The sequence below is a fragment of the Lipophrys pholis genome, assembly GCF_963383615.2.
Source record: "Lipophrys pholis genome assembly, chromosome: 5".
NCBI classification, from domain to species: domain Eukaryota; kingdom Metazoa; phylum Chordata; class Actinopteri; order Blenniiformes; family Blenniidae; genus Lipophrys; species Lipophrys pholis.
This window is the reverse complement of record NC_137628.1, coordinates 2,899,954-2,923,863: the sequence shown is the minus strand read 5'-3', so window position 1 is coordinate 2,923,863 and position 23,910 is coordinate 2,899,954. Positions and strand designations below refer to the sequence as shown.

The 23,910-nt window shown below is 46.1% G+C and overlaps 1 protein-coding gene across 1 annotated transcript; it reads right to left on the bottom strand.

Moving 5' to 3' along the window:
- Window positions 1-192: 192 nt before the first annotated feature.
- LOC308109769 (uncharacterized protein) lies at window positions 193-22,800 on the bottom strand. Its single transcript, XM_080463573.1, has 41 exons — window positions 22,466-22,800; window positions 21,541-21,610; window positions 20,110-20,228; window positions 19,666-19,799; window positions 19,077-19,245; window positions 18,751-18,834; window positions 18,589-18,674; window positions 18,413-18,478; window positions 18,176-18,336; window positions 17,601-17,770; window positions 16,872-17,083; window positions 15,684-15,720; window positions 14,229-14,294; window positions 13,954-14,011; window positions 13,812-13,876; window positions 13,086-13,154; window positions 12,855-12,933; window positions 12,516-12,632; window positions 12,213-12,271; window positions 11,934-11,953; window positions 11,023-11,202; window positions 10,017-10,257; window positions 8,061-8,130; window positions 6,730-6,848; window positions 6,501-6,634; window positions 6,108-6,276; window positions 5,883-5,966; window positions 5,618-5,703; window positions 5,463-5,537; window positions 5,234-5,394; window positions 4,751-4,920; window positions 3,759-3,970; window positions 3,643-3,682; window positions 3,473-3,538; window positions 3,341-3,398; window positions 3,096-3,160; window positions 2,856-2,924; window positions 2,704-2,782; window positions 2,510-2,623; window positions 2,336-2,394; window positions 193-2,105 (listed from the first exon to the last, which is right to left on the bottom strand). The coding sequence occupies exons 1-41, from the start codon at window positions 22,700-22,702 to the stop codon at window positions 2,079-2,081; spliced, it is 4,356 nt and encodes a 1,451-aa protein (XP_080319699.1). The 5' UTR covers window positions 22,703-22,800; the 3' UTR covers window positions 193-2,078.
- Window positions 22,801-23,910: the final 1,110 nt, after the last annotated feature.

Here is a 23,910-nt window from a genome sequence, read left to right as displayed (position 1 = left end):
CTTTGACCCGCAGATTATTGGCTCCAAAAACTAATAAATATGTCAAGTTTAACTCTGCAAAGCAGTGATTCTTCCAGCTATGAACTGTTGTAAAGCTTCATTCATAGCTTCTGTTTCAAACCTTAATTTGTTCATATTTTATGTTTTGTGATGATGGTGACTTCATATGAAAATCAGACAGAGTCAGCAAATGGGTTTCTTGTTTCTCACTTTATTGGCTTTAAATGGAAAACATTTGAAGGAGCTAAACCTGAGCACACGTGAAGCCTTCATCGACCTGTAAATAATAAAGGGAGTTCCAGTTATACTGGCTTTTAATGTGGTCAAATGTGTTTTGATTTTTATTAGAATAACGTACCACTGTAGTGTTGTACGTGTCCGACAGTTATCTCATCGCCACCCTCAAAAACTTATGACTCAAGACGGTTAGTCAGGTTTTTGGTCGTTTTGTTTTTTAAAACTGCGGCAAATAAAAATTATTTTTTATTTAACCTTTGTATTGTTGTCAAAATGTCTGAAAAGAATGAGGCTTGTTCGGTACTATTCTCTTTACAAGTACAATTTGAGTAATTTGATTTAATTTGTGACTCTTGCCATTTGGGGTCAAACCAACCTCTTGTTCCTGCTTCACACCAGGGTCCTACTTTCCACTAGCAGTGGTTCAGAAGTCATTTAGTTTCTTTTTGTGGTTCTGAATTCTCTCTGAAATAATGTAGTGAAGTATGATCCTTTCTATACTTCCCCTCACAAATTAGTGTGTACATCTCTAAAGATCCTGCAAAAACTACCGACATTACATGCAGCCGAGGGAAGATTCACACTTCTTATTCTGGAAAAAATATGCTTCTGGAAAGCAATGTTTGTTTTATCTGTCTGGTAATAAGCACACACTTTATATTGTTTCAAAAGCAATGTAACTGGACAGGGTCATTTTAACCACAGAGGACAAACGGTGTGGTTACGTGAGCCCATAAGAAAGAGTTTGATAACCGAACAATATTCTTAATATTCTCACTGAATTCTATTTTTCACCGTGATAAATCAAACAGCCAAATAAAATGTCATTTTCTTCACCCGAGGTGATTCTTTTGTATTTAGATGGCTTATTTGTCAAAAATAATAAAAACAAGGTAATTGACATTGGGCTAAGTCCTGCACCCGAAAGAAAACCAACCATTAGTGTTCAACTACAAACTTCTGGGAAGTCGAACAAACATTTTCAGCTCCGTAGAGAAGCATTAGAGCTGGTGACTCTTTAGTTATCTTGGCTATTTAAATCAAACAATGTGCCTGGAGCGATACGAGGTATCTCGATGGTAGTATACTATATATGGTCGTATATTATTGATCACATAAAGCTTGCAGCTTCTTTCAGCTGGCCAGCTAGCTTTGCCGATGAATGCTGATGCTAGCCGCTGATATCGTCGTTAGCTCATTGAGTAAGCGCCAAGCTGTCTGACAGCCGCCATGTAAACACGCAGCTGCGATAGCGTGTCCGAGTTAGCAACAGTAACTAAGGGAGGCGGGGCTTAACCAAAGGTCCATTGTGGTCTTGTGTTACACTGAAGGATAACTAAAGGTTTAACGAAAAATGGATCAATATTATATGTATACAGTCAAAAGAGTCGGCGTAATTTTGACCTCAGAGGACAAAATGTGTAGGGTAACCATGACAACAACACAAAGGTTAAAAATAACATGTACTCATGATTTTGTTTATACTGTGAGGCGTTCAGATACAGGCTTCACTCTCAGTTATTAGTGATGACATCGTGATGCATTCAGGTACAGGTTTCACTCTCAGTTATTAGTGATGACATCATGATGCGTTCAGGAACAGGCTTCACTCTCAGTTATTAGTGATGACATCATGATGCGTTCAGGAACAGGTTTCACTCTCAGTTATCGGCATTAACATCGTGATGTGTTCAAGGCGGCATGTGAGTTTGAGTTTACATTTTTTAATCTGCTTAACTTTAACTAGTAGTACTTCAAATAATGTCAGAGTGCTTCAGTAGTACTTTATTACTTGTACTTCGGAGTTTCTTTGGATGATGTACGTCTTCCTCGTTGGTGTTTCAGCCGCACATGCTGATGTAAAGCCACTGAAGAGAGAAACACAGCTGTGAACACTCGCAGCCCCAGGCCGTTTATCTACTGCTACTACACCAAGTACACACACTACACACTTTATCAAGAACATGGACCATATTTCCACCAAATATGCAGAAGGTGCATTTTGTTTTTATGCAGTAAAATGTTTGCGTGTATTACTGTGTTAAGTCATATGATGTTGTTTCCGTTGTTGTGTAAGTTGTCGTTTTCATGCAGTTACCTCGGTGATGTTGATCTCCACGCTCCCCGTTTTGTCCCGGTCCATTTCCTGGAAGGTTCCTGTGGAGTCGGTCAAACGTGAGCGGAGGACAGTACAACGATGACGATGTAATCAAGCTTTAAACATAGTGTGTCGACGGTGTAATGATTTGTGAGACGTGATGATGTCACGTACTGAACATGGCTTCCAGGCGTAGCAGGCAGCAGGTGAAATTATCAAAGTCAACCACCTCATTGTCAGCGTAGCGGGCGACCAGCATCTGATTGAGCTTGTTGTTGAGCTTGAAGCCTGCAGGGGGAGCACATCGCAGGTCAGGGAGGTCACACAGAGCTTTGTCAGGATTCACTAGAAAAGATGGAAGAATTTACCGCCGTTTTCCAGAGCCAGACGCATCTCATAAGAGTTCATACAGCCGGATTTATCCAGATCAAACTCCCTGAAAATTCCCTGCAGGAAACACAGCACACACATGTACACACAATATATAAACACACACACACAAACATAACGCAATACACACCAGCCACTTGCGGATCTTGTTCCAGAGGATCTGAAACTCCAGGAGTCCAAGTCGAGCACTGCCATCCTTCTGAGATAGAGTCAAGGTTGACACTCCAGCACAATCTACACACACACAAAGGCAAACGTCTGGACAAATATGTCTGATTCCCCTCTGTGAACACACGTCTGCACACAAGTCTGAATTTCAGACAGAGTTGAAGCCACAATCTGCACATCCTGGTGCGGCAGGTGAGGATACGTCCATGAGGCTGACCATGGCTCTGCAGGACTCCATGCTGAAGCCGTCAGTCTGTAGGTCTCTGTCTGCAGAGACAGGAAACACATCAAACACTCAGAGAGAGTCTGCAGCCTGTGAGGCGTTCAGGTACCACAGGAAACAGATGGATTCTGCAGCTTGCGGATTGTTCAGGTACAGAACAAGCTTGTGCACGAGGCTGACTGTGCATTTTGCGACAGTTTATTTATTGTAGTTCTGTTACTGACGTTTGGACACCACTCGGTTGAGGACGGTCCGGAGCTCACGCACTGAGATCTCCATGTCCTGACGGGAGAAAAAACAGTCCGTCAGACTGAGCTCAGGATTTATCGGTGCGTCAGCAGACAGATTGGACTCACGTCTCCGGACAGCTGAGCAAACATGGACCTGAAGGAGTCGTCGATGTCTCCCTCTGAGAGTTCTGCCTGCAGACAGGAAGCAGGTCGATAGTTGTTCGGAGGAGGAAGGGGTGACAGGGAGAGGAGCCTCTCAGACCGAAAGCACTTTAGAATGAACAAGAAGTCTGTACCTCGTCGTCTAAGTCTGCCACCACGTCGTCGTCCATCTCCCTGTGAAGGGTCGCACAGTCACTCTCAGCTTCAGCACACAAGACTCACAAAGCTGCGAGGACACCGGAGCACTCACTCTGTTTCAGACTGCTTCTCCGTGAACACCCGCAGCACGAAGTCGGCCTCCTTGGAGGGATCGAAGGTGGAGGGGACGATGAGGTACTCCCCGGGGGGAAGGCGGAGCCTGGCGCTCACCTCCCGCAGGTTGATGAAGGTGTCGGAGCGAGCGCAGGACGAGCGACGCAGGAAGAAGTCCTTCTTCAGGTGGATGCTGGGACAGCCACGGTGCTGTTGGACAAACACAGCAGTTATCAGAGGACAGGGCGGAAACACAGACACCAGCTACAGAGTTTAAACCACCTCCCTGACTCTGTGGAGCTGCTCCTGAGTCCTCAGGTCAACATGTCAGCAGCAGATCCTCCAGCACCAGACAGAACAAACTGATCTACTTCTGATCACATTGGTGGGTGTCTTCCTCGGGAACCCTATAAAATCCCTGAATTATGGACTGATGGTAAGCTTTCCTTTAAGCTGGATAAAGATTCCCTAAATGTGGAGGGTTCTTGTTGTTTTACTTGGTGAATGGGAGAATCTCACCAACTTAATGAGATGCTGTACATCCCGCCTCCGTTTTGTCGAAAGAAATGAACGTAAAAATGTGACATTACATTTAATGGGATTAGCCTCCCAATAAGCTTCAAACACTGCTCCGCATGTTTGCCTCTCTCATCCCATAGTGCTTTCTGGTGATTCTCTGCAGCTATCTGAGCACTGTTGGTGCCCCCCTGGTGGTCGACATTGTGTATTGTGACAGCTGTTAGAAGAAGAGGGCCCTTCAGGAGCTCTTCTGTGGGATCAGAGCCCCATCCTGACCCCTGCAGAGCAGAAACTCCTCACTGGACCTGCAGGAGTTCATGGTCACAACGCTGCCGACTCACCTCCTCTGGAATCTGTGAACAAAGAAACCCAGTTCAGGTTTTCTTTTTTCAGTTCTGCTGCATATTTTTCCCAAAGAAAATCATTTCACAGCCACCACTATGGAGACGATGCGGTGCTGTGACCTCTGACCTCGTAGATGGCAAAGCCGATGGTGTGCATGTCCTGGCCATGTTGGCGAAAGCGGCGACGGTCTTTCTGCATCAGAGCCACCAAGATGCTGCATGCAGCTTCGTCGTCCTCAGGGTCATCATCTTCCTCCAGCAGGCAGATTTTATATTGAGGGTTGATCCAGAACGTGTCTGCAGGGAGGCATCATGGGAGAAGTAGGGAATCTCAGCAGGACTCAGGAAAACTGGAACTACAACAAGTTTAAAGCAGCTCAATATGCTGCGGTGCATGTGTTCGATCACGGTCAGAAACCAGGGTCAAAGCGGTCTGGAGGTCCTAACACAGTGTGCAGGTCTCCAGTCCAGGGTGAAGTCAGAGAGAACGAACTACCACAAGTTAAAAACTCTGAGAAATGATGAAACTTCCACACTGACAGTTGATCTACGGAAACGGTTGGTGGTGACTGGCTGGGGTGGGTGTGTGGGCGGGGATCAGGGTCCTCACTTGGGTGGTTCCTGCAGCCGCCGGCGGTGCTTCCCCTCCTCCAGCTGCCCTGGAACATCACCGTGGTCCAGAAGCCGGTGGAGTCCTGACTGAGGGCGTCTGGTGTCAGGTTGCAGATCTCCAGTCGGGAGAACTGACGCAGGAACTCCTGGAAAGACATCCTGACACACAGACAGCTCGTCACCAGTCCCGCTCCTGACAGGCCCCGCCCACTCGGAACCTCACCCACCAGAATTCTCCATCCTCCATTTTACACAGCAGCTCCTCTTTGTCCTCCGTGTCGACGTCGTTCCACTCCGTCGAGCTGAAACGACACGCATGCATCAGTCCATTCAGTCAGCCGTCGTCAGAGGTCAGACCTGCCGGTGGCGCCGCAGCGCTGACCTGTCGCTCCACGCTCCCGTCCACTCCACCTGACCCCATGGGTTCCTGATCCGGATGAGACGCTCCTGACGGCCGCGGGACTGCACCTGCAGGACCGCACACCAACGCAGCATAAGAAAGAAGCTATCCCATCAGGTAAATGTTCTCCAGGTAGACGTTTCTGATTGGCCGAACAATCAAGCGCCAGGGGCTGAAATAAGCTCTGGTTTTGAGGATGATGCGATGTTGTGGTGAGTTTTAACATCTGAACAGACGCAGCGCTCACCTGTCGCAGGCCAGTTACGGAGTAGGCGTGGCCTTTTACCAGCTTCTTAAAGGTCACTGCCTCCATGTCGAAAGCACTGGTGATCTGAGGATGGTCAGACAGAGAGCGAGCACTGTGAGAGTGTCCTGAATCCAAACTGTCCGCTCTCAGTGGAAAAATACACGAAAGTCATGTAAGACTCAGAGATTTGGAGGACGCTACGGCGGGAACTCAGGAGGGACTGACGTCGATGGAGCAACCGAGCAGCGAGCCTCGCTCCAGAGCTTTGGTGATGATACGATGGAGATCTCTGGGAGCTTTGTTCAGCTCGTACATCTCCGACACCCCACCGGTGAAATCCTCAAAGCCTTCAGTGGTGCTGCCGCCAGACAACGCCTCGTACGACCCATTCAACCTGGCGACACAAGGAACTATTCACTGTCGGCAGAAAGAATCCCGTCCTCTCGCCATTTCAGCTAATTAAAACCATTTGGACCGTTTGAAATGAGTAATAACCAGCCTGAACCAGTATAAAACAGTCTGGATGAAGGAGTGCAGGTGAATGTATGTGAAGCTGGATGAATGTGTGTAGGTTTAGACGGGTGTATGTAATTGAGGATATGTGGATGTATCCCTCACTTGGCGTAGGCCTTTTCCAGCAGGGCGCTCCAGAACTCCCTCCCCTCGGCCGAGTGCACAAACATCAGCTCTCCATCTTTGACTGGCAGCCGGTCGTCGATCACCACGTCCACCCACTCGCCAAACTGCCAGAACTGGAGACACACGAGGGAGGCAGAGACCGAATTAAAGGAGGAACACGTGACTGCGAAGCGGAGTGGGCGTGGCCTGTCAACGGGCGGACGATCACCTGGAAGTGGAAGATGCCGGCATATTGATCGCTGAAGTTCTGACCGTGAGGAACAACACGGTGCAGCAGGCGTTCATTCAGAGTCAGAGAGCCGATCGCAGCCAGCAGCCAGCAGTCACCTGGAACGCGAGCAGAGGTCAAGAGCCGGCGCCCAACACTGGAACTGACACCTTCACTGACACCTGGACCAGGACCTCCACTGACCCAAACAGAACTCAGAGGTTTGACTTCCAGCAGCAGCTCATCTCTTACATTTAGTTCGGAGTAGCCTTGATTTAAATTTACCTCACATATTCACATTTTCTATCACAGTTAAGGTTTATTTGAACACTTTGTTTGATACAATAGTTATTATGTTATTACACACATTTAGTCAACTATTGTACAGTGACAACTTCTTTTGGATTAGTTGAAATCTAATTGTTTGCTTTCTTTTGATTTACCAGTCCCGAGGGTCCTCTGAGTATTTAAGGGTGGCTGTTGGGTCATGATAGAAGTCCATAATGATGGCGTTGGAAGTTCCTTTATTGCAGCTTCACCAACTATATTTTGGTTTAATAGTTTTCTTGATTTGATCGATCCGTGAGTGTTTCAGTGACAGAGGCTTCCTCTCGTTCTTAAGTTAACCCCCTCCATTCTAGGTCCTGTAACAGATCAGCACTAAAGTCTTGTGCCATTAGACGAAAAAGTTCATGTAACCGGATGTGACTCCATTAGTCTAATGCTCACTGGAGACACGCCACTGCTCAGCTAAAAGCAAGCAACATAAACAGCACAGCTGCTAATGCGTCTAATGGAATCTGACCAGCTGACGTCACTTAACTGATCGATACACTTCAAATCACTTCAGGTGCTTCTTGTAAAGGTGGAGGAAATATGCTGGTTTAAGTGTAATGTGCTGTCTGATGTTTTTTATCATAACATCTCTCTACTTCATGGCTGCAGGTCTCGGCTCTCGTCAGTCCAATGGATGGATTCAAACATTCTCTCAGTCGAAGCTGCAGGTTTGTTCAGATTCACGCTGTTGGGTTTTCCCTCCCTGTGGGGACCTGGAACACGTTTTGCAACTGATCTGCTTTAACTTGTGCTGGGCGTCTGCCCAGGTGCATGCTGGGAGCTGGATTCACTTCCCTTTGACCCAACTAATCCCACTCGTACATTGTGAAGCTCATTATTACAGACTAGTGAACATGCTGCTTTGTGGTCGTCTTAATGTGAAGAATTTTAAATAATCGATTAGTCTGATGATGTTTTGTTACATTTTCTTAAATACATGAAGATTTTTTTTCCATCAAACTATCTGTGGACTTGCTGTCAGGATGAGGTCTCACCTAGTGCTCCCTGACAGATGTCAGTCCTGGTGGCTCCGCCCACGATGAACTGAGGGTCTGCAGACAGCTCCTGAAACAACCAATCAGAGACAGATAGTCATGTGACTGAGCCAATCAGAGGTCAGAGTGCAGCAGGGAGCAAATGACCTGAATATTTAGGTGTAAATTGATGTATACATTTACAAGATTTATGTTTACATTCATTTTTATGTACTAATGCATATAAACATGGATGTAAACATAAATAATTATGTAAAACATTCATGTTTACATGTTTATATGCTGTACATGTACATGCTTTAGTATAATTTATGTTTAAAATGTGGAGTAATTATATATTCAAGTGGAAAATCTATGTGTAATGTTTTATTGTTGGTGTTTTGGTCTTTACAATTCCTTTTTTTTGTAGTTTGTGTTACTTGTTGCTTATCAATGGGCCATTGCTTGTTGTTGTATTCACAATGTGTTGTTGTTTGTGTCTTTGCAGAGGCCTGTACTATGACGCTGGATTTTCTCTAAACGAGATAACATTAAGGATTAACTCTGGGTTTTCTGTACTACGAGGCTCGCTCACTTCTCACCAGGATAAATCTCCCTGGCAACTGAGGTCAAAGCTCCGCCTTCTGACCAATCAGATCTCTTGGAAAATGCCCCGCCCATTCTTAAATGATGGTGATTGGTGCGCGGGTTCAGCACTGAGCTGCAGTAGTTCGAAGATGAGAAATTAATTCAGAGCGATCTTTTGGACATAATAATAAAAATCCCGGTCACTGAGGCTTTGAAGGATGTTTTTATTCTTGACTTGTTCCAAGTTTGTTTATCTTTATGAGGTTAATGATCACAACTGACAGAACTGCGGAAACATGAACTTATGGAACGCAGAACTCCTCGTGCCGTCGTGGTGATGAGTTAATATTCCAACACAAAGCACGAGAAACTCAGCCTCAAAACAACTGGATGGAAAATCTAAACTAAAAGAAGATCAGTAATGAAGTTTCTGATCCCCGACACGTTTCTGCTGTAATAAAGTGAAACTGACAGATCAGCGGAGGTGCTGTCCGTTTATATCGGTGATAAATTAATATGGTATAATCTCACTAAGTCACACATTAACGAGTCAGGAATGTTCTGGCTTTGCCTGCAGCAGCGAGTTGATAACCTGCTTCGTAGTAACCGTGATCAGGATCGCGCACATCTGGAAAAGTCAACCCAGGAAACAAGAGAGAGATCCTGGATATGTTGATCAGGGTTCGTCGTACAGGCCTTTTGTGCGGTTGGTGGGTATTGTTTGGAATTTGTTGTTTATTGCCAGTTGTTATTTTTGTTTTCATAGTTTGTTGTCTCATGTAATTTGTGTCTTTGCAGTGTGTTGTTGTTTATTTAAGGTGTGTTGTTGTTTGTGTCTTTGTAGTTTGGGTGTGTTTCAGTCTGCAATTTGTTGTTTGTATCTTTAAAGTTTGTAGTTGTTTCTCTCCTTTCAGTGTGGTGTTCTGTTTTAAAATCTATTGTTGTTTGTGTGTTTGTAATACGTTGGGATTTCTAAAGCAGTTATTTGTAGTCTCGGTAGTTTACTGTGTTGTTTTGTTTCTGCTGGTTTGTGTGTTTGGGTTTGAGTTTATTTCAATCTGTAGTTTGTGTCTCAGGAGTATATTTTCTTTTCAGGTTGTTGTTGTTTGTCTCTTTTTAGTCTGTTACTTTTGTTCTTGTTGTTATTGTGGCCTTTTGTAGTTTGACGTTTTTGTTGCTTGTTTCTTTTGCTGTTAATGTCTGTAGTTTGTGCTTTACTGCAGTTTGTTATTCTTGCCTGTAAAGTTTGGTGTTTTTAGCTGTTGTTGTTTTTGTCTTTGTGGTTTGTTTTTGTTTGTGTCTTTGCAGTTTGAACTTGTTTGTTAGCGGGCCTCTGAGTGTTGTTGACAACAAGACCAGGTCCAGCAGGTTCCAGTGTGCGAGTCTTACGGTTGGTCTCTTCCACTCCACCCCTCTGGTTTTGGCTGTGAAGGGCCCGAGTTCCTTGAAGCCCAGCGAGGAGCCTTCTGCCGTGAACATGGGGTCCTGGAACAGCGAGCCATCCAGCAGACACTCCTCCTTCAGGGCCTGGAAGTCCTGGTTCAGGTACCGTATGGCCTGCTGGACCGAGCCCAGGCCCGAGGCTCGGCTCCGCTCCCTCTGGATCTGACTGGACACGCCTCCAAACATCCTAAACCAAAAACAAACCATCACAGATCCATCAGAACCAAACCCTCAGGCCAGATCAGTGTCTTGAGATCAGACTTCAGACAACATGGCAGATTTCAGACCAGATTAAAGACTCTGGACAGTATCGAAGGTGGTTCGTGGTGCAGATGGTTCCCTGGGTAAGGTCCGGTGTTCAGGTGAGAAGAATCAGAGATGTGTTCAGAACTTAAGGATTATCTACTTGCAATGAAGATTATGAGGAGGAGCAGAAGAGGGAGGAAACGGATAATATGGAGTCGAAGGAGCAAAAGAAGGATGAGAAGGAGCAAAATGCAGACGAGGAGAGGAAGAGCAGAATGATGGAGCATTAGAAAGAGCAGGATGAGATGAAGAGGAGTAGGAGGATGAAGATTGGGACTAAGAGGAGCAGTCGGAGAAGGAGTAGCATGAGGAAGAGGAGTAGCAGCAGGAGAAGGAGAAGGGAGAAGGAGCAATATATGCAGCAGGGCGAGAAACTCCTGATATTAGTTTTATTCACAGAAACTCTTTTGTCTCCATCTGCAGGTCAAGACATGACGTCACTCGGAACCGCAAAACGTAAACAGGAAGTCAGGTTTGGGATGCCGCCGCCACCTGCTCCGCTTTTCTTTTCTTTTTTAAACAGGGAAAACTGATTGAAAATCGCGAAAAGCACGTGACGCCATGAAACTTTTGTTTTGAATCGAAGCACAAACAGCAGAGGAGGAAACATCACGGATCCAAAGCCCCGGGACCCCCTCAGACTCACCTGCTGGGTCGCTCCGTGCTCGGCTCCGGGGTTCCGGGTCTCGGCTCGGGGTCTCCGCGTCTCTGCTCCGAGAGGCGGTCCGCGCTCGGTCCGGTACGATGCTGAGGGTGAGGATGCTCTGCTGCAACACCCTGCCCCGCCCGGCGGGAGGGGCGGGGCTGCATCATCAGCACAATGCGCCTTTTACAAAACACCGAGTTCAGCAGTCACGTGACTAAACAGCATGAGTCGTGACGTCATACCACCAGGAAGCGCAATTCACAATTTGGTCCTAATTTGGCCGTGGGGAGTCACCACACACACACACACACACACACACACACACACACACACACACACACACACACACACACACACACACACACACACACACACACACACACACACACACACACTCCACAGTAGTTTGTCATCGAGACAAGGGAACTGAACTTTTGTTAAGGTTTTAATTCCTCCCTATTAAAGTGCTTAGAATGAAATGCTTCTTCTAATAAATTCTCACATTATCATGGATGTTTTGGTTAAAATTTTCCCTTGGCTTCCATTCTTAATGATAATCTAGTTCAGGGACGTAAAACATAAACTCATGGGCCAAAACCGGCCTTTTGGTTCACTGTAATGTGATTGTATGCTTGTGCCAGACTCCAGAAATATTGGCGGCAAAATCTGTTGCCACTAATGGGGATAAACTAAAGAAGGTATCTTTTAAATTAGCTTTTTGTTAAGATTGTAGTAACTTCCCGTACTAATTGTTTCGTTTCCTAATAATATAGACATTTTGATCGCGTATACTCTGCATCACCTCAAATAAATACTTTAAATTTTCTATTTAGGTTAATTATTGCACTATTTTACCCACTCAACATGAAATTGGTTTGAATGTAGCCCCTGAACTAAGATGAGGTTGACACCTCTGATCTACGTTAACTACCTGAAACACAGAACACAAAGACACGCTGGTTAGAAGTTCTGAGACATTTATTGACATTTCTTAGCAGTTGGGTTGTGAGCGGTGAAAGTAGGCGTCACAGGGACCTTGAAGCTGAGTTAACTTGGGATGACCAGGCTCTGGCGAGGCTCCGGTTCAGAGCATGGCAAATTTCAACCACTACAGGACGAAGAAGACGGAGGTCAGAGTGATGTCAGAATGGGGACCGTGTGGCGGCATGTTCATGTTTCACACAACTCACCTGAGAGAAGTTGAGCTCTATGGAGCCGCTCTCTTGAGGGTCGAACTTCTTGAAGAGTCCTAAAGGTGGAAGATCAAATGGAGGCGCGCGTCAGTGGACAAAACTTCTGAGCAACACGAAGTAACATGGAATAGTGGGGCAGAAGAGACATTTGGAGGTATGGGGGCAATCCAATAACTCCATACGTGTTCAGAGGAAGAGTTTCCATGTTGAAGTTAACATTTAAATAAATAATAAAATCCAAACCGATTTTGATCCGTTATCTCAGCTGTGTAAACTCAAGCAGACGCAGCAGCTACTCACTGAACATCGTTTCCAGCCTCATCAGGCAGCACACAAAGTTGTCGAAGTCGATGGTCATGTCGGGGTCGGAGTATCGAGCAACCAGCAGCTGGTAGATGGCGTTGTTGAGGGTGAAACCTGGAGGACAAAAGAGACGCTATAACCTCGCTGTGTGCTCATCCTCATTGAAATAATACGTTCAGGCGAAAACAGTGGAAAAGTTTCAAACCCTGTTCAAACTCATCGAAGGTCATGTGAGCATGTAAAGCAATATTCAGATAAAAATAAGAAAGTTTCATGGAATAATTCACATAGAAAAATCCAAGTTTTCTGCAGAAAAAGAAGTCAATGAAATTTTACCGGCGTCTTTGAAGGCGACTCTCATCTCAGGCGTGCTCATCGTCCCTGAATTATCTGTGTCGTTCTTCTTATAGATGGACTTTGTACAAAAAAAAAACAAAAAAAAAACATAATTTACATCTGGTTGTGCATGACTGTGTGTGTGTTTGTGTGTGTGTGTGTGTGTGTGTGTGTGTGTGTGTGTGTGTGTGTGTGTGTGTGTGTGTGTGTGTGTGTGTGTGTGTGTCTCACCAGGTAACGCTGCACCTTTTTCCACAACGTGGCGAACTCACCAAGGCCGAGCTTTCCGTTGCCGCTTTCCTGCCACATGGTCAAAGATAATGACAGACAATCGGACACGTTGAGTCAGTGTGAGTTGAGGGGAGTTGGTGAAAGGAGGAGGGTGGAGGAGGGTGGAGGTGGGTGGAGGAGGGTGGATTGGTGCACACATGGATGAGTTGGAGAAGGTTTGGGAGGGTCGGTGTCAGCTGCTGCGGTGGGAGGCACGTTAGAGTGAAATGGGGTGAATTAGGACGATTAGTGTCGTTGGTCAAGTGACAAAGTTTCACATGAAAACGCTTGTCTTTAGCAATTTTGTTTCAGAAAAGTTTGGACGGCAACTATTGCCGTGCACACAGAAACGCTGCTCACGATGTCGTTTTCATGTGGAGCTACTTTCTGCAATGCGCCATGAGAACAGCGCACTGTAAACATGGGAGGTCCTTCAAACTTTGTCGTTTTGGTTCAAATCAGTATCGGTTGTTTGTAAGAAAAAGGTGTTTCATTGTGGGGGCTGAACAGCACAAACAGCCTGGATTCATTCACTCTTATGAATTAATCCTTCTCACTCATGTGCTACGAGTGTAGCACTCATGTGTAAAAGTATTTACTACGACCGTATCACTCATGTGTAAAACTATTTACTACGACCGTAGGGTCAGAGCGAGGTTTGGTAACTCGGGGCGAGTTGAAGGATACGTCCATGAGGTTGACCATCACTCTGCACGTCTCCATGCTGAAACCGTCCGTCTTGATATCAGTTCCTGCGCAAACAAGAAAACAGGAAGTCAAACCTGTGGCTACTCACGCTTCCCTTAAACCTGTGGGAGGTTCGGCTCACGTTTGCCAACAATCTTGTTCATGATGGTTTGCAGCTCCGCCGCCGAAATCTCCATGTCCTGAAACAGTAGCAGAGCGAAGCCAATCAGCTGTCAGCCTGTGTGTCACGGCCTACGCAACCCCGCCTCCACCTACTCAACCCCTCCACCCATCAAACCACCCCATCCACCCAACCCCTCCATCCAGTTGTGTGAACGTTTTCCTTCCTGCATCACGTGGCTTCCTGTCTGATCGGCTGGATTTAGTTTAATGTGAGCCGATAAAAGTCAAACTTACGTCTCCAGCGAGTTTGGCGAAGAGGTTTCTGAATCCTGCTTCCACCTCCGACTCCGGCACCGTTTCCTGAACACAAACAACAACAGCATTGTCAGCAGATACGACGGCTGCTGTCTTCAACACGCACGCACGCACGCACACACAATAATGATGTTTGATTTCCTCATGGTTTGCATGTATAAAAACAGGTTCAAGCGTGGTATTGTGCACACAGATGTGATGAAGCTGATGTGCCAACAGGACGTCGAGGACCAGTTGGATCAGTATTGGTGAAAACCACCAATACCGATCCAACTGGCACGTTTTGCAATCAATAGGAAGTCTTGATTGTCTGATCCACAAATTACTGGTTTACTGCGATTTTACTACGTGTAGTTTATGGTTGTGTCTGTTTTTATTGTGTTAGAAAAGGAGGTGTAAACTGACTCCGAGATTTCAATCATCATTACTTTTGTTAGTGGACTTTATTGAAATTTTGTTGTAGTGCTTGTGGGGGCCCTGCGCTCTATTCAATCCCTCCATGTTGAACACAAGCAAACAGTTTGAATTTTCAAATAATGGATCTGAAGCGTGCAGATCCATTATTTGAAAACTCCTGTCAGCTCATGAAGTCCCTTCTGGTGTTATCACTTGCAAATCATGCAAAGTAAAAGTGAAATCTATTTGCATGAACATTCATTTCAGCACAACTCACGCAGGACATTAGTTAATTATTTACGGTTAGATTTCATTTCTCACTTTGAATCATCCATGAGGATGGACATTGTGGGAATACAAACAGCAAAAATATTGGTTAAGACCATAAACAAAGCATTACCAATAACTAATGAAGGATTTTGTCAGTGATGGAGATGTAGAGTATAATCTGAGGGGAAACTCTCACTTTAAACTCACAGCAAATATGTTTGGGGTATTTCAATCCCTGATTGAAAAACTGAGTTTTAAATAAAGCTCAACAATGAGCGGTTTTAAATAACACATTAAGATGTTTTTGTAATCACATAGTTGAAACAGGGGGTTCATATTAACTTGCAAGTAGTTGCATAAATCAAACTTATTACATTTGAATACATTTGTCTTTGCACCCACCCCAATTTGAAAATCTTGGTATGTGTTGTGTATAAAGATGTGGCATCCTTATTTTATTTTATACTTGAATCCCCCCCATGGATGAATAAAGCCCTTTCCATGTATAATAATAAATAAAATATCACTGAATAGAAATACTTAATAATCCAAGGGAGAAATTCAGAAAAGTAAACTCATTCATACACAGCATTACAAAGATTCCTTTCCTCTTAATTACATAAAGTGAAGGTGTTTCCATAATCATTGTTTATGAAGCTTCAGGAGAGTTACAGAGTTCCACACAGACACCAGCCAGTCATAGGAAAAACTAGAAAATATGTGTACTTGACTGAAAGTACTATACTTTCATAAATCAGAGTAACTTACGTCCTCCAGCTCAGCGTTGACTGGGTCATCACACGGTCTGCGAGCACAGGGACGGACACGTTAGCAAACATAGCCAGGTCACATTCATCCAACGGAAAACACTGACGCACTTCATGTCCTGTGAACACCAACCTCCAGAGTGAAAGCCTCCTTTCAAACTCCGCTCTCACACTGGAGCCTGAAGGATCCCGACCGGACTCAAATAAACACATATTTAGTGAGTAAGACCCAAGGAAGCTGTAATCTACTTCATCCTCAACCTACAACCAGCCAGCTCATCACAATCCAGGCAGGGGACCATTTGGAGCCCATCAGGACCAAATTATAAACCAGTACAAGTCCAGTCAGAAACTTCATCAAGACCAGCCAGAAACCAGTAAGAAACCAGTCCGAGAAGAATCAGGAACCAGTTAGAAATCACGCCAAGGTAAGTCAGGAATGTTTTCAAAACTACTCAGAAATCAGTCAAAACCCGGATCAAGATCAGTCAGAAAGCATCAGCAATCAGAAACCAGTTCAAAGTTAGTCAAAGACAGTCCGGAATCAGAGCAGCCAGAAATAAGTAAGAAACCAATCCCCACATCAGTTACAAGTCAGTCAAAAACAACACAAAGAACATTTAGAAACAAGTCAGAAACTAGTCCAAGACAAGTCCAGGAGCATTTGGGGGGGGGGGGGGGGGGGACCCCAGGAAGAAACCAGTCTTAGAAGAATCAGTCCAAGAAGATCCGAAACCAGTCAGAAACCAGTCAAAAACATGTTCTAGATCAGTCAGAAACCATCAGCAAACAGTCAGAAACCAGTACAAGATCAGTCAGAAACCATCAGCAAACAGTCAGAAACCAGTACAAGATCAGTCAGAAACCATCAGCAAAGATTTTTGCCAAAACCTCACCAATATAGTCCGGGATCAGTCTGTTACCAGTCAAAAATCATCAGAGACCAGTTAGAAACCAGTCAGTAATCAGTCAGAGACAAGTCAGAAATTTGCCAAAAACCAGCTGGAATGTTATTGTAAAATCCATTCAAAAAAATGATCTGAAAACCATCCAAGAGGTGTCCAAACAAGTAACCAACCAATCAATAAACCAGTCATACTAAACAAAGACCAGTCTAAAATAAACCAAAGAGAAGAGTTTTCAACTTCCAACCAGACAAACAGCAGTAACAGGACGTCTGGACTCTTACACTGTCTCCGTCTGTTTCTCGGAAAACACCCGGATGCAGAAGTCCCCGTTCAGGTGCGGCTCAAACGTCGACGGAATGATCAGGTACTCGCCCGGCGGCAGCTTGAAGCGTGTGCTGACCTCACGCAGGTTGACGAAAGTTTCGGATCGCGCCGTCTGAGCGTGAGTCAGGAAGAAGTTCTTGTCTAGGTGCACCTCCCGCTGCCCTTGGAACTGAAAACCATCAGTATGTCCAGAACGTCAGACACAGCTTCATGAGTGAGACTCATCATCTTCATTTAAACACAAAGCCATCTCATAGCTGTCAACATCCAGATGTTCACCGGATGTAGTTTTCTGATCCAAAATCTCAAAAGTGTAAAAGAAAATCAAATTGCATTAAAGTTGCATTAACCACTGTTGATGACTAATAACTTATTACTAATGACTTAATGACCTGAGGGGTTCCTCACATACTCTGTGTCTTAGAGGTGTTTTGTCTTTTTAGGTCCTTTTTAGTCCTTTGACAACACAAATCTTCAAATGTCTGATATTGGTTCAGAGTATGAAAACCTCAGATGGAGGTTTTTTAAAGAATCTGTTCTGGTCTTCTACGAGGAGAACAAGATAAGGAACCTGCAGAATCACAGCTCACCTGTTCTGGAACCTGAAATAAAGAAAAGAGAAGAAGAAAATCACTTTGGATTTCAGAAACTAACAAGGAAAAGTGAAAACATTTCTCTTTTCCAACCTCGTAGATGGCGAAGCCGACGGTATGCATATCCTCCCCTTGTTTGCGCAACCGACGTCGGTTCTTCTGGATCAGACCAACAACGAAGCTGCAGCCGTCCTCACCATCATCAGGGTCGTCGTCTTCCTCCTCCAGCTTGATTACAAACTGAGGGTTCATCCAGAAGGTGTCTGCAGAGAAAACCATTTCCAGTTACGTCAGGAGAGCCACTTGAGCGTCAGCACCCAGGAGTCCCGTCAAAAATGTGCATCAGCAAAACCTCAACAAGTCTTGACATGAAGCAACAGGCTTCACTTTGGCTCAGACAGATACGATCCAACAAGATCAGGTGGAGAATGCTCTCAGTCACAGTATTTCTCACTTTATGAATGATTTTACCATAAAATCAGAATTCATCTTATTTGACCAATTTAGTTGGAGCAACTTTAGGCAATGCTGAGTTACAGTCAAGATGGGCGAAGAACCCCATCTGCCAACCTAGCAATCTGTGTGTCCGGTATCATTGTGTCCAGTGTCAGTGTGTCCAGTATCGTTTTGGTATCGGTATTTCCAGTATGGGGGTGTTTGGTACTAACAGGGGTGGTTCCGGCAGCCTCCGGCAGTGGAGCCTCTCCTCCAGGTGCCGTCGAACTTGCTCACGCTCCAGTGCTTGACCGAGTCATCTCCTATGGTGTCGGGGGTCAGAGTGCACACCTCGATACGGGAGTAGTGACGCAGGAAATCGGTGAAAGACATCCTGCAGAGATAGGATCGAGTAGAGCCATCACTCTGCCGGCACAGGACCCTGATAAGACTGACGGTGGTCGACCTACCAGAACTCTCCGTCCTCTGAGTTGGCATGTGGACAGTCTCCCTGCACCGAGTTCCATTCAGACGACCTGCGAGAACAGACGTGAAGGACTGCATGGGTGGGGCTGTTTTTTTCTGACAATGAGCAGGAGTATTATGGGAAAGGGTAGCCTGAAGAGGTTTGTGCTGCGACAGTTACCCGTCGCTCCAGGCTCCGGTCCACTCCACCTGACCCCAGGGGTTCCTCACCCTCACCAGCTTCTCCTGACGGCCGCGGTAGTTCACCTGGAAATATAGAGCAACGTCACCCTGTCGGCTCTGCACACGCTCTGAGCTCACTGGTCACTGCTGCACACGTTACCTCCACCGCTCCCGTCAGGGAGTAGGCGTGGCCTTTCACCAGCTTCTGGCGCGTCACGGCCTCTGAATCCGCAGCGCTCGTGATCTGCAGACGATAACTGGTCAGATACAGTGGCTTGCAAATCCATAAATGCCTCTTCAACTTTTTCACATTCCAACATTTGTGGTTGTAATCTGGCTAAATGTGATCCTGCTCCTCCAGGGTCCAGCACATCAAGATCCACTTCCCCTGTTTACAAGTCAAGCTTTTTTTTTATCACAGACTCATCATAAATAATCGGACTTCCTGTTTTTCCGGTGAAAGAATCCTGCGCTCTGCGGACTCACGTCAATGGAGCAGCCCAGCAGGGCCCCGGCTTCCAGCGCCTTCTTGATGATCTGGAACAGGTTGCGGGGGGGTTGCTGGAGGTCATAGTTCTCCGCGATGCCGCCGGTGAAATCCTCGAAGCCCTCTGTGGTGGAGCCACCGGACAGGGCCTCGTAGCAACCGTTCACCCTGCAAAACAAGAACCGACTGAAACCCTCCTACAGGAATAAATCCTTTCTATCACACTTCAAACTGGAATGTAGTCTTAGTGCCTCGGGGGAGCTGGAAGATCTTCAACCTTTCAAAAGACAAAAGTCAATTTTAATTGATATGGTGTTTCAGTCCAAACACGTCGACCGTTTCTTATGTGTTCTGAGCTCTGGATTGATCCTTCCCAAGCGACGTAAATGTTCTAGAAAATCAAGTATCATTTCCATTCCAATTCACAATCATACGTCACGTTGTATTGGTCTGTCACATAAAATGAATTGAAGTAGTTTGAAGAGGAGAATCTCCACACTGACCTCTGACCTAACAAATGATTTCTGAAACGCTGTGAAAAAGAACAAAGAGGAATCTGCCCAACTTCAACAGGGCTGCTGGACTCACTTGGCGTAGGCCTTTTCCAGCAGGGCGCTCCAGAACTCCCTCCCCTCGGCCGAGTGGACAAACATCAGCTCTCCATCTTTGACTGGCAGCCGGTCGTCGATCACCACGTCCACCCACTCGCCAAACTGCCAGAACTGGAGACACACGAGGAGCCAGGGTCAAAGATACAGAGAACGGAGCAACAAATTACAGATGAAGAGAGGAGGATAGAATGACCCGACAGAAGGTTACAATTTAGATTTCAAAGCTGCTCGTCTTCCCAATACAAGAGCCGTGGCTTATCGCTTTTTCTTTAATATATCTGTACATGTTGAATGTTTGCCAGGTTACCGTGGCAACCACAGAACACACCACTTAGTCGCTCAGCTTACGGAAGGAAAAAATGGTGACATATGAACAAACACAAATTTAACCATTAACAGAATTTACAAGAAGAAAATTTACCTGGAAGTGAAAAATGCCGGCGTAGTCGTCACCAAAGCCCTGGTCCTGCGGCACCACGCGGGCCATCACATATTCATTCAGAGTCAGAGAGGCAATGGCTGCCAACAGCCAGCAGTCACCTGCACACACAAAACAAACTGCTCACTACTGCCCCCAATGGGCTGTTCATCTAGTCTACTGCCCCTCTCAGGCTGTTCATCTAATCTACTGCCCCTTGCAGAATGTTCACTTCATCTACTGCCCCCTGCAGAATGCTCACTTCATCTACTGCCCCCCGCAGACTGTTCACTTCATCTACTGCCCCCCGCAGGCTGTTCATCTAATCTACCGCCCCCCGCAGACTGTTCACTTCATCTACTGCCCCCCGCAGGATGTTCATCTAATCTACTGCCCCCCCGCAGACTGTTCACTTCATCTACTGCCCCCTGCAGAATGTTCATCTAATCTACTGCCCCCCCACAGACTGTTCACTTCATCTACTGCCCCCTGCAGGATGTTCACTTCATCTACAAACTGCTCACTACTGCCCCCAATGGGCTGTTCATCTAGTCTACTGCCCCCCTCAGGCTGTTCATCTAATCTACTGCCCCCTGCAGGATGTTCATCTAATCTACTGCCCCCCGCAGGCTGTTCACTTCATCTACAGCCCCCGCAGGCTGTTCATCTAATCTACTGCCCCCCGCAGGCTGTTCACTTCATCTACAGCCCCCGCAGCTGTTCATCTAATCTACTGCCCCCCGCAGGCTGTTCACTTCATCTACAGCCCCCGCAGGCTGTTCACTTCATCTACAGCCCCCGCAGGCTGTTCACTTCATCTACAGCCCCCACAGGCTGTTCAGCTGGGGTCACTAAGTTACATTGTTGTGTTTGACATGGGGAATGTTGGAATATGTGTAACACCCAAAATCCAAAAACCGATGAGCCAAACTTCAAAACAAACTTTTTAGAATCTGGACAATAGTCGATAAGAAGCTCTGTGTGTGTGTGTGTGTGTGTGTGTGTGTGTGTGTGTGTGTGTGTGTGTGTGTGTGTGTGTGTGTGTGTGTGTGTGTGTGTGTGTGTGTGTGTGTGTGTAAGAGAAATGACTCATTGAGCCACTTCAGGCAGCGATCAGTGGATGTTGAGCCGATGTCTCACTCCGCTGCACATTCCTGAGCTCAAAGTTTAGTTTAACCCAAATCAACATGACTCATGCAGCAGTTTGTTTGGGTGTGCCCTCCAACAATAGCTGGCAGACAGTTTTCTTCCTTCCTGTTCAGCCAATCAACGCTCAGCATGTCACCACCCGCAAATCACAGCTTCAGCTGTTTCTCATTAAAACATCCCTTTAACAAAAAAAACCCCTGTAAAATCCATCTGGTTTCAATCACAAATATCCCATAGAGCCAAGCAGAACAACAACACAAGTACATGCAAGTACCAAACACTCACCCAGAGCTCCCTGGCAGATGTCCGTCCTGGTGGCTCCTCCTAAGATGAACTCAGGGCTGGAGACGAGTTCCTGAGGGAGAGCAGAGGGTTAAAAAAAAAAACATCAACAATAACAGCTGTATTCAAAGCATGTGGGTGTCTGGCTGGAGCTGTGTTTCTTTTTTTTCCCCTTCTACTCAGTGTCATTGTCTCTGTTGTCATTTTGCCAAATCCTCAGAGAGAAATCAGCATCAGGGGCCCAGAAGTTTCTTTAGTTTCAGTTACTTTTCAAATGGGAACTTCTCCTGATGTTGTCAATGAATCAGAGCAACTCCATCTCCCATGATGCACCAGTGGCCTGTGGTTTTCCTGAGTGACTCACATCGCGTGCAGTGGCTCCATCTCAACCTCAGAAAGTTTAGAGTAACAAGCTGCTGTCAACTCTTCTGTACACACATTTAAAAAAAAAACTTAAACATCTACTCGTTTGTTGTTTAACTTCCTGTAGTGGAGAAAATGTCTTCAGACGCTCCAGTGTTGCACTGAGTTGTTCACAGAACAGATGAGACAAATAGAAAAGAAGAGTTCACAGCTGTTCTTCCGGTAGCAGGAGGAGAACAGAGAAACAAGGCTCCTGTCATGGTTTTTTTTTTTCAAACATATTTCGAGAGGACACACACACCTCAATCTACAATTCACCTAAAAATACTTTATTACACTTTGCAAACAGGTTTTCTAGATCAGATTTGCAGATTTTACAGTGTTAAAACTGTTTTCAGGTTTAGAAACTGGAGAATAAAAGCTTGTCATTTCTTGGTGCGCAGACCCTGCAGCTGTTTTTACAGCTTCCAGATCGAGCCGTCCTCCAAGGCTCTGCCCCTCCCAACCACACCCACTGAAATCCCCCCTGATCCGGATCACCCATATCTCCGGGTCCGGGTCTTACCGTGGGCCTCTTCCAGGTGACCCCCCGGATCTTGGAGGAGTTCCGGCCCAGCTCCTTGAAGCCCAGCGCCTCGGGGGCGGCGTTGAAGGTGGGGTCGCAGAAGAGTTTCCCGGAGGAGCGGCACTGCGCCCGCAGAGACGTGAAGTCCTGGTTCAGGTAGCGCACCGCGTTGGCGTTGGTGCCGAAGCCCGCGGCCAGGGCGCGCTTCTTGGCCAGGGTGGAGGCCACGCCGGACATGATGATCCACAAAGTGTGAGGCTGAAAACTTCCACAGCTTCTTTTCAACAAACTTTTTTCTCCTCTCAGCGCTGCAGACCTCCGCCCAGGACCGAAGGAGGGGCGAGTGCGCGCAGGGGAGGCGGCCCCGGTCCGCGCGTCAAGGACGCGTCAGGACGAGGCGAGCAGGAAATTACAGAACCCTCATCAAACTCTACCCAAACACACTCAGGACATAAAACACATTCAGTTTTCTGGGATTCATGAAAATGTTTCTTCTCAAAGGGGTTCGGGGTTGTTTTTATTTCAATTTCAAAAAAGTGAAAACGTGATCCTGGCAACATGCGACAAGCTGCAGTTTGGAAAATAAATAAATAAATGAAATGGAATCTAAAATATGTATAAATAAAGTTCAAGGCACAAAACAGTCCATGGCCGTGAAGTCACGAGGAGTAGGTTGAATACACGAGATGCGTTTCAAACACGAAATAAAGTTTGAGGAGATTTTTAAAAAAGATGCAAAACCTTTTTAGGACAATTCGTGACTGACTCAGATCTGAACAACCCCCCTCCCCCCCCCCCCCCTCTCTCTCTCTCTCTCTCTCAGCACTTCTTCTGACAGTAGAACTGAATGTGTATCTGTACCTCCTTCCCCCACCAGGTCTCCAGTGACTAGATAAACTGGTCTCCTTATGACAATCTGTCTGTTGCTTATCTAACCTCTCTGTTTTCCTCTTTCTATCTTCTAACCACCAGAACAGCAGAACGTTTCCACCTCTGACTTCGGCTCTGCCGGGATATTCCTGGTCAAATTTAGTTTTCCTTTCCCACCGTCTCATGATGCTCATGAGGAAGAGTTGTGGCGGTGATGACAGCGATGTGATGCTGTTCCTGTGTTTGGCCACTGGGGAGCCCTCTAAGCCTTCATTTAACAACGCGAGTCCCAAAACTGGAGGCGCACACAACAACTTGTAACTTGGAGTAAGGAAACAAACCATGAACAGCATTAATTCAGACATAGAGACGTGACAAGTGATGGCAGGGAGGTGACCACACATTGATCCACCCTGCTTCTCAGGCAGGTGAAGTCTCAGGTGAGTGCTGACGGCTGATCTCTCGACACAGAGCAGGAATCCCACAGGGTGAAGAGCACATCCTCCTCCTCCTCTTTCAACAACTTCCCCTCCTCACCCCGCTGCTGTCAGGACTTCATAGTAAAAGCATCGGTG

What these genes read in the sequence shown, in the direction of transcription:
- LOC308109769 (XM_080463573.1), bottom strand. Translation starts at nt 22,702, where the DNA reads ATGTCCGGCGTGGCCTCCACCCTGGCCAAGAAGCGCGCCCTGGCCGCG. An exon ending in GAGGCTGGAAACGATGTTCA is followed by an intron (nt 12,272 to 12,515) that starts GTGAGTAGCTGC and finishes TTCCACCTTTAG; the next exon opens with GACTCTTCAAGAAGTTCGAC. An exon ending in TGCTCGGTTGCTCCATCGAC is followed by an intron (nt 5,967 to 6,107) that starts GTCAGTCCCTCC and finishes GACCATCCTCAG; the next exon opens with ATCACCAGTGCTTTCGACAT.